Source organism: Nannobrachium achirus, assembly GCF_963921795.1.
Source record: "Nannobrachium achirus genome assembly, chromosome: 2".
NCBI lineage: Eukaryota > Metazoa > Chordata > Actinopteri > Myctophiformes > Myctophidae > Nannobrachium > Nannobrachium achirus.
In genome coordinates, this window is record NC_137811.1 from 37,217,632 (window position 1) to 37,228,457 (window position 10,826).

The 10,826-nt window shown below is 39.7% G+C and overlaps 2 protein-coding genes across 3 annotated transcripts in view; both read right to left on the reverse strand.

Moving 5' to 3' along the window:
• Nucleotides 1-474: 474 nt before the first annotated feature.
• On the reverse strand, nt 475-7,094 carry dnase2 (deoxyribonuclease II, lysosomal). Its single transcript, XM_080738773.1, has 7 exons — nt 6,978-7,094; nt 6,478-6,575; nt 5,779-5,950; nt 4,732-4,825; nt 4,147-4,311; nt 1,975-2,169; nt 475-1,435 (listed from the first exon to the last, which is right to left on the reverse strand). The coding sequence occupies exons 2-7, from the start codon at nt 6,573-6,575 to the stop codon at nt 1,005-1,007; spliced, it is 1,155 nt and encodes a 384-aa protein (XP_080594899.1). The 5' UTR covers nt 6,978-7,094; the 3' UTR covers nt 475-1,004.
• A 2,420-nt stretch (nt 7,095-9,514) lies between these two features.
• The window catches only part of gpsm3 (G protein signaling modulator 3), a 3,658-nt gene continuing 2,346 nt past the window's right edge, over nt 9,515-10,826 (reverse strand). For both annotated transcript variants that reach the window (XM_080751000.1, XM_080750999.1), the window contains exon 5: nt 9,515-10,371. In XM_080751000.1, coding sequence (XP_080607126.1) covers nt 10,243-10,371 — 129 coding nt within the window. In that variant the 3' untranslated portion in view covers nt 9,515-10,242. The remainder of the gene's footprint in view (nt 10,372-10,826) is intronic.

A 10,826-nucleotide genomic window follows, 5' to 3' on the forward strand; every position in this document is an offset into this window, starting at 1 on the left:
TGTCATAGGACCCGTTTTGACCATCTGTTTGTCTTTGTCCACTTATGCCCATATATGAAGATCTCTGCACACACAGTACCGGTTGCGGAAAACTCTGATGTCAGACTTTATGCCCATATCTGGAGAACGCGCGTGCCGGTGGGAAGAAGGGTTCTCGAGATACGCGGATTACATACATACATACACATTCACAGAGATTTTGTGTTGACTCATGTGGCGTACGTGATGTCAGAGCCTTTTATGAAGTGATGTCACAATGACTCAGCGCTTGCGCCGATTTCCTCCGGAACAGCCTGATGTCAACAATCAGCTCCGCATAAGGAGATTCCGAATGTTTCACGCCGGTTTCGGAAAACCGCGAGTCGGGTCGGGTCGAGGCCTGGCACTGCACTCCGCGCGGCGGCGGGGAACGCGCGTGCCGAATCTGAAGCCGGTGGGACGAACGGTTCTCGAGATACGCGGATTACAAACAAACAAACAAACAGACAGAGATTTGTCGCATTTATAGATAGATTAAGTGCTGCTTACGTGTTTAAGTAATTAATTTATTAATAATTATACCATCAATCTCAGCAATTTTTCCACACTGATTGGCCACAAGCCATGAGAACCAAACATCTTACATTGATAAACACATCATTGATTTTGGACCCGCTAAATGTTCTTAAATGATTAACATTCACCATCATACATTTTGTGTGTGTGTATATATATATATACCTGTATATAATTTGTATACATACAAATGTTATCAATATCACATTTCAATTTCAACAACCACATATAAAAAATATATATCAAAATATTAAATCTGGCCCAGACAGCTGAAGTAGTGGTCCGGGCACCTAGGCTAATGATCTTGGCGACCTTTGCTGCGTGTCACTCCCATTTCCTGTCATATACTGTATACTATCAATAAAAGCAGAAAAGCCCCAAAAATATCAATGAAATCTTACAAACACACAAACGCCTGACAAGATTCCATCTTTAGTCACACCAGCCGCTTAATCAAACCCAGTCGAGTACCTGACATAATATCCGCCAGGCTCCACCGTGCTGTCACACTTGCTCGTCTCTCCCCCACACATTTCACACTCTAGCGCTGCCGTGCGGTAGGCCTTCCACACCACCGGGTCCTGTAGGCACACTGTGCCTCCCCCTCGCTTCTCCTCTGCCTCGTTGCGGTTTATGTCCCCCACACACACCCAACCCCCGGAACTTCCAGTCCCCAAGCCAGCTGGCTCTGTGCTCACTGCCCACTTGGAGTGATCCTGGGTGGTCTCGAAGGTAAACGTCTGGCCCGGAGAGAGGCGCTTGATGTCCAGGACTTTCCAGCCTTGGGAGCAGTCTGACGGGAGGATGCCTGTGGAGCGCACCCAGAACTGGACTAGTAGGTCAGACTGGAGCGTAGGGGCAACCCAGGAGTGGTACAGGTCTGACGGAGCAGAAGGGTGAGGAAGGAAATAATACAACATGAGTGAAGTTTGTATCTGACTTTTCTATTGTTTTATCATATTACTGGTTTATGCTTATGATTGTTTCATGCTCTGCGAAGCCACTGTGATTTTAAAAAACAACCAAAGCTTATTATGAGGCTGTTAACCACTTATAAAGCCCTAATACCTCCTGTCCCCCAGAGGTCTATACTCCCCTAATATTTTCCCTCTACACCAAATCTTTTCACTAACAATCGTTGATACACAAGCACACAGCGCATCACAACACTTGATTGTATATGTGCTATTTGCGCTGAATGTTTGCCTATTTTAGCTGAATGTTAACCTATTATAACATGCCCAGCATAAGGATTCTAGGATTCATGCTTTTAAACCATAGTTATTAGTTATATAATAATCAATGTCACATGAAATAACATGTGTAAATTAAAAGTGCATACAAAGAAAACACAAAGGGCAACTGTTGTTGGTACCTCCAGGCCAGGATAAAATGTTTCAATGTCACATATGGCTTTACCATTGTCAAAGGATGCTCCTTTTGCAAAGTTGATGAAGTTGGTGCCGTGCAATGAGGTCAGAGTTACACTGCGATTGGAAGCAAGTTTGACATGTGTCTTCTTGCAAACGGCAGCCAAAGCAGGCACCATGGACGCCAAGGATGCAGGGACATCACAGTCATAGACACTGGGCTGATTGATCTGCAGCTGCTCACCTGAAATAGGCAATATGTCACACTTTAATGCCCATTCTAACATCAATCATAAATCATACAGCAGTTCAGAGCCAGACCTGTTTTATTCAGCAAGGAAGTGCACAGGATGTGGTCTTAGTGACAGAAGAGGGTGCAGAAGAGATCAACACATTACATTCTTACACATATTGTCCAGAAGAGATCAGTCAGCCAATTACTCTGTCTAATCTTTCATGTTATCAGAAACCTTCAATAGCAAGCACAGTATTGAAGTGTAGGTAGTTTGTGTTACTGTGATACTATGCTCCTATGCTCAATAGAATAGCTGGATTCAACCCTACCTGCACACTGGTTAGGTGAACTTAAGAGCAGCTAGTGGTCTCCGCAGAGACGGTCAAAATGTATGAAGGCCCTGACATTCCAAGCTGTCTTTTAAGAACTAACACCAATTATGGCGACAGTTGATCCGATATCTTCGCGTTTTGCTGAAACAAACTGCCCAGACAACAGCTGTTCCAGTTCAGCAGATGGCACTGTTTTCTTTTTTTATCACTTTAATTTAGATTCTTTCACATTTTAACTACATACAAAGATTAATAGCACTGTGTTTTCCCCCCTGTCGATTACATTGGATCCATTCGAACACAGGTTCTCTTTCAAACAGTAACGGTTTTGGACATACAAGGTTTCCACCCGGCAGTGACGATGTGCTCGTTGTGAGTCTGTGGCTGGACAAAATTCACCTCATTTTCACTAGCTTATCATAGAGAGGATTGGACGTCTCTATGGTTACATACTTCCATCCAATTACATTACACCGTAGCATTGCTATGGCAACGGTACCAAGTCAACTGCTGGGTCTGCCAGTGAATTGAGGTGGCGTTTCTGTCACACGCTTAATGACATCCGTTTATGCAAATCATCCTTGGTTCAGGATCATTGTTGCCGGCACATGACTGGATTATTAAGTGTTATCCAGCAACAATGCAACTCGGATTAATTCTAAAAGGAAGGAAGCCATCATTTTGACACATTGATCACATTATTGTGACACAATAATTGCTGTATTAACCACTGAACTTGTAGATCTGTTAGATATTTTAGAAAATTCTTAACCTTTCTTTTAATGATTCATCTATAAGCACATGCCCAAAATAGGGACACCCGGTTGAAAGTCATTAATACAATACAAACATTTATGCAAAGCTAATGGCAATGCAATCACGTTTGCATACAAAATGACGGTTTATGATATAATCATTGTATTTTGTACCACTGAGGTAATACTGATTTTTAGCAAAAATATATCTAGATTTGGATCTTAATCTTCAAATAAATAAATATGAGATGCCAATGTTTTATACCTGAAAACACCACAGGTAACTCATAATGACCTAATGGAGCACAGGACATTCATTGTTTTGGCCAGCAGGTGCTCCTCTTTACAACTCTTAACTCATCAAATGTCATCAATTATTACCCGGCTTGTTTGAATGCTTGATTCTGATTGGTCAGTTGCTGAAATCAGCGCTCTGTTATTTCTGGATAACAGACCGCTCCGCTCTATAACAGACCGCTGCCTAATCAAAGACTCAGAGCACCTGCTGCAGTCAAGCTGCGCTGCATGAATTTAGTGCCGTATCCAACATGTCAGCCATGTAAACAACCACACAGCCACATTTAGAACTAAACGTTGATCTCAAGAATGTTTTTAAGAATATTTTAAGCGAGAAATAGACAACGTAGTATCAGAAAATGGATTCTATCTAATCAGCACTTCCTTGTTTTCCAAGGCGACCGTGTCGCGCTGCCAGCGCAACACTTGTGGAACACTTCCAGCCGTCTGTAAACAAGGAAATACTTTGTTTTGTTTTTAGTTTTGAGCCAGCAGAGCCAGTATAATATCCCTTACTTAAAAAACCCTCACAAACTGTTAACGGCACTAGAACAACAACTTTAGCCTGTGTGAATGGGCTGAATTGTGAATCCCAATCTTACCGATAGTCTGGAAGCGTTCCAGCGGGTAGGTGACACAAATGAAGTTTTGTCCATTGTTCATGCCGCTGTGTGGGTAGGAGTAGTGTCCTTGTTGTCGAACCGGGGGGAACCCCGGCGTGCTGTGGACCAACCAGAACCCTTGATTCTTATCCAACAGGACAACCCCTGGGAAGGAAAGTGTTTGGTTTGAGAACAGCCCATGGGCTTCAGTGTGACAGTGAGTGTGGGCCAGGGGTGTCCAAACATTTCAAAGGGGGCCACATTAGAAAATATTAAAACACCCAAGGCCCGACATCATCTTCTAACATAATGTACCTTCAGACCATAACAAAGTCACGTACATATGCATGGCATTTTAAATTCTTTAAAATATTGTTGTTGGGGTATTTGCACATTTACATTTGTACATAACTGTGAATTAACCCATCCCAACTATTAGGAGCAGTGGGCTATTTGTTTTTTCCTTTTCTCCAAATCACCCATGGGCCGGAGTGTTGTGTTCTGTTTAGACATATTCAGTTAAATCACTTGAAGCCTCAAAGCTTATTAATATGATCATCATAGCAGCAATGATCTTGTCCTCACCTTTAGTATGCCCCCCTATCCTGTTAGGCCATCTGTCACCAACGTCCTTGGGTGGCCTCTGGTCATTGTAAAGGATGTATGCTACCTCAGTGTTCTGAAAAGAGCATACATAGTAATAATGTGCATACCAAACAAAAACTCATGTGTGTACATTGTATTTCTTTTTTAAACAATATGTTTATTTTTCTTTTTTTCACACAAAACACACACTACATAACAAAAGCAAAACTCAAGACAAAATGAGCAAACAAAAAACCCCACAAAAACCAAAAACCAAAACTGTGTGTACATTGTGTGTGCATGTGCACTTGTGTGCACACACACACACATGCCGCGCACGCATGCACACACACAATAAGCAGATGTGGTGGTTAACTGAAATGAGGAAGCGATGAGTTGGGGGAATCTTTCAGGCGAAAACAGCAGAACTGCAAGTAGATAAGCCAAAAATGTCCAGTTCCATATTTATGATCGGTAAATTTATGAGAATATCATAATATCATTCAGTCAATGAGAAAGTAGATTTTTCAAAGCATTCTCATAGCAGCAGCTGCAAAGCAGAGTGGTTTCATATATACACTTAATTTGCACCCTGACTATTGAGACCTGCGCTTGCACTTCTCTTCACGCAACTCTTCTTTATACGATCTGTTAGTTTTTTGTAGTGTATTGTGTATATTGATTTACTGCAATATGTTCTTATTTGTTTTCTGATGCAAATTCTTATGACTGGACATGTTATTATGTTGACTGTTTTGTTTTTATCTGGTCTACTGTTAACAATAAAAGAAAGATCTGAATTGCACTAATTAGTATAACCAATTCCCATATTTTCTTTTTATTTGATGTTGCTTAATACAATTAGACTTCTACTGGTGGTGTGTTTGTTTACTCCTCAAAGAGTATCATAAAATGAGATGATGCAAAGATAGATTAGATTAATAGATAGAATCTGCAATTGCAAAATAATTATAATAATAATTGCCCTGTATTTGTCTGGCCATGCCAGATAGATAGATGGGCCAATCAAGAAAAAGATAATCAGACCTCTTGCTGCAGATACAACTGTCCCACTGTCCTGCCGATGGCTCCAGAGGTGTCATTGGCTGACTGTTTCCCTGCTGTCCACCCTGAAGACCCTCTCTCCAGCAGCAGGTACCTCAGTCCATCATAGTGGGTTTGTTTGCCACGTTCTTTAGGGAGTTTGTAAACATAGAACCTGGCGGTGGAGAGAGAAGGCAGAGAATGGCAGTCATACTGATGCAGCTAGGTTTTTCCTTTTGTAACGACTTTTTAATATGAATGTTCTTGATGGGAATAAATGATATACCCTACCAGTCAAATGTTTGGACACAGCTTCTCATTCAATGCACGTGAGAAGCTATGTCCATATATATATATATATATATATATATATATATATATATATATATATATATATATAGCTTGCTTTGAACTGAAATAGTGGGTTTGTGTAGTTGAACCAAAAAAAATATGTTAAATTGTATGTTAAATTTCAGTGCTTGTCTCTTTCTTGACCTTGTTGCATTGACTTGAGCAAATCAAAACCATTCAGCACCGAGTGAGGAAGGTTAGAATAAACCTTTTAAAGATTATAGTATTTAGCCGTGATATATTATTTGTGTGGATGTGGCTGAATGATCAGCAGAGGGGTAGCACCGCGAGCTTACCTTGTATGACGTGCTGCATAAATATATATTTAACTGGAATTAATAAGAACTTTACCAATCAACAGCTTCTCCATTGTCGTTGAAGCAAGTGATTGGTGCAGTGTCTCCCTCTAGCGGTTGGTACAGGATCAGCAGGACAAAGAATGGAAACATCTATTGGATGGAAGTTCACAAAACACGGGGAACAAAAATGTTTTAAGTCCGTTGACCGTTTCCAAACAATGTGCAAAAATATTAGCTTGTGCGAAAATAGAATGGGAATATGCTAAAATAGATGCAGCACTAACAGAAACAGAAAGAACAAAAATGAGTGCGTCTGCTATAAAAGCAGAGTTATTTATGCTATTGTGACTACTTAAAGGCTACTGTTATTCAATTTATCACAGCTGCCATTTAAGAATCAGTAAATTGCAAGTAAAAAAACAACAACTATATTTTCCCCTGTTCCACAGCTGAATGCGTCTATTCATGAAACAGAACGTATTCGTAATTTAACAGATTTTTGGACTTTACCCTGCCTGTAAAATATAATCAAACCCGTCGACACCTACTCACCTCGGAAAGACGTCTTTCTCCACATTTAATTAGTTAGTTAGTTGGTTCCTTCTTTTAACACAGATGCCTCTCATGCAAGTCGAAACTCCAAACCACAACATCCTTGTTTTGGTCAAGTGACCGATGACGTCATATGAGTCCAGCCTACTCGTGTAGGCTCTTTTCTTTTAGCATGTTTTATCGATTTTATCCATAGAGTTATACAGATCAAATCTATTGGAACCTTTGATGCGATTTATAATAATGTAATAGCTTCATTTCTATAGGCTACCACTTCATATTATACAATGCAAACCAAAGTGCTTCACAAAAAATAACATTGGCAAACTGAAACATAACTAAACAGTAGTTAAACTAAAATAACATGTCAATTGAGTGCACACATATATATAGCCTACAAATGAATCAAGGGGGAAATTCCACATAGACCCAAAAAGATGCCTCACTTGTGTTTTTATGAGAAGACTGAGTCCTAGGAACCTCAATAGGAGAGGGGAGGAGGACCTGTGTGTTCTGGTTGGTACATACCACTCAATAGAATCCTTAATATATTCATATATCAGGAAGGAACTCCTTCCTAATTGTAATGTAGCTTAATTCGTAAAGTATAATGTAGGCATATAAAAAACTATTATCTGTGACAATCTAGTTTCAGCTTATCCATTGCAAGGCCTAATGAAGAATACTGATGAGAAGCTTATAGATAAAGTTCAGTAAATGGTCTAATTATACTCTGTAGGGCCTACAGTGTAGGCTATTGTTGGCCTTCTGTCCTTGAGAGACACAGGCTTGCACTCAAATGCATCATGAACATTCACAAATATTTGCTTTTTAGACTACTGCTTCCAATTAAATTACTTTATAAATGATGGCTGGATTGCAAGAAACAATCAGTAGGGTGCTCCAATTACCCTTTGGTTCAAATACATCAGAGGTGAAGGTCACAATTAATGGCAAGGCCAAAACTATATCAGTCATAGTGGAAATGGCATATCTTGACAACTGCTAGTTGCAGTGGAGTGGAGGTATACACTCTACTGGGTTCCCGCTTTCTTTTTTATAGGCTATATATATTGTGTGATTCTGCCATTGTCACCATGGTAATCTATAACACCAGGTCACCAGCACACCACAAACATTTCACTGCAGTCTGCAGCTTGCTATAGTTGCAGCTCAAAAGTGGAACCTCTGCAGCCATTAGCTGCATGCTGATGTTTGGCTCTTTCACATCTTGATTTGTTCCTGCTTATGCATGCACTATTTTTAACGTCCAATTTTCTCAGTATAACTTTATTTTAAATTAACATTCATACCAAAACTATTAATAGGCCCATATGTATTCACTCATGTGCAAAAGTATCCTTTCACAAACGTTTCCCTGCTTCTGTTTTACAACTCTGCAAATCTTAAGTTTTAGCACCAAAACTTAAATGTCTGATTTCTCATCACAGTGTTGAATTTGTCAGTGTTGAATGTGGAAATAGTTTGTTCTTGAAAGAGCCCCAAAGCCTTTGGTTAGTCAGTCTCTCAGTCTTACCAATACCCCACTTTTGTGTTATTATCTCATAAAATTACCAGAAACATAAACATGAAAATCTCCATACTTTTTCCTGTTATGCCACTGTAATGTTAATTGAATAAGATAGCATACTATCTTGTAAAACAATTCATAACCAACAATTGAAACCAACACAGTCTTTCAATATACAACAACTTCTCAAGGAAGTAACCCATCCCCTTCTCTCACATCAACAGTCATCTTAGGACTTCCTCCAAAAGCAGTCTTCTCATATAGCCACAGACTGTGTTGTCATATGGTTTCCAGAGGTCTGGTGTTTGAGTTTTACATTTGAAGTATTTATGTTAAATGGAGCATCTTGTAATGAGTGAAGGAAATGGTTTGATCAAGGTGACGGTCTCTACATATAGCCACTAGGCCGCTGTGATATTGCATGGCCTTAATATTGTTGGTTCTCAATTTCCCCTCTGTCCATCCTGAACTAGCAGCCAGGAGGTCATGTGTGTGTGTGTGTGTGTGTGTGTGTGTGTGTGTGTGTGTGTGTGTGTGTGTGTGTGTGTGTGTGTGTGTGTGTGTGTGTGTGTGTGTGTACGTACAAATGTTACATTCACAGTCACAGTTACAAATGGAGGAATTAACACTGATGATTTTTACTGTGTACCAGAAAGGAAATGTTTTATGCACATCCCAAATCTCATCCATTAGGGAGGAACAAATGGGATTTCTGCTGGCTGATTTGTTACAATATGTGTTTTGATCAAAACTGTCTGACCTTGCAACCTTGTAGGGAACTGTAGTTTTACTTTCTTAGAACCATTTCCACTGCCATATATTGGTTAAGTAGAATTATAATAAAATCAAATAATAATTTCTATCAATATGTTAATTAGAGCAGCTCAAATCTCCTTTTTCACGACCCAATAAATGCAATGTGTATTTCGCAAATAAAAGGCTCAGATGCATATTTTATTATCCAATACAGTTAATCAATGCAACCTTTACAAGATATGATGCTCAATCTCTGGTGTTATTTCTCATCACTGCTAACCCGTTCATGTACAGTAAACAGTACAACGAGGGAAATATCAAGAGACGTAACCGTCCATTTCTCAAGGAACAGGATATTCTGTACATATACTGTACACAAACAACCACTCAGTCAGACAGACAGACAGACAGACAGACAGACAGACAGACAGACAGACAACTTTTTTTTGCAAACAATTAATGATGTTCTAGACTGGAGTACGTGTGTGCTTCAGAACATTGTTAATCATTTCCATTGGATCGTCCTACATCTGAGAAGCACTGGATTATCCCTATGCCTCCTCACAGGCTGATGTGCTGTGATCCTCCTAGTTTGCACAGTGATCCTCCTAGTTTTGAGGATTATGATTAATAATTGTCAAGAAGCAAAACCAAAACCAAAATTATTGGTATTAATAATTTAGAAAAGACATGGCCTAAAGACAAGGTAAAGCAATTTCATCGCAAAAGAGTAAACAGTTTCATTAGAAGTGAAGACATTCACATGAATAGCTTTGTTGCTCAATCATTAGCGTTTTGCTAAACTTTTTTTTTTTTATCACAGAGCAATCATTATCAAAAGATCATTGGTCAACAAGCCATGAACTAGAACATCTTTTTAAAACACAGGTGTACAACAATCCCTTTTTGAAAAGGCATTAAACTAAAGCCATGCCACATGTTAGGGCTCCCAGGCTCGGCCATTTTCTTGCTTCAGGTTTAAAGCGGTAGCTCGGTTCTTTGCTCCTCCATGCGACCTCCCTGGACCCTCAGCAGAAGGGAGAAGAAGTCCTCATCGTCCATGGGACCAGGGGCTGCGCTGCGCTGGTCCTCCAGCCTGCCCTGGGCCTGGATATGCATGGGTTTGAATTGTTATGCATTCAACGTTCAAGGTAGACTATTGTTACATCTTGTGTACAGGTACATAAGAGTAAAACTTATTTTGTGTTGGCTTCCTTCAGGCAATGCAGCAGTAGGTATAATAATAACAATAACAACAAAAAGAATAAGAATAACAGAAAGATTTAAGGAAAAGAAAGAGTTAAAAAATAAAGGGAAAAATAAAAGAGCCTCATCAAATGTACATGTGCATAAAAGTTTGGTATATTGTATACACCATTTTCTTTTTTGTTCAGTAGTTGCAACCTAACTTTGTGTAAACAACTTCACAGTGTATTCTATGTGCAACAGGTTAGTATACTCAACTTCACATTATTGTATGAAATGAGAAATGCCACATGGAAGTTACTGATGTGATACCTTGGCCGGGGCCATTACAAGAGACTGTTGAAATTCTACAAGGC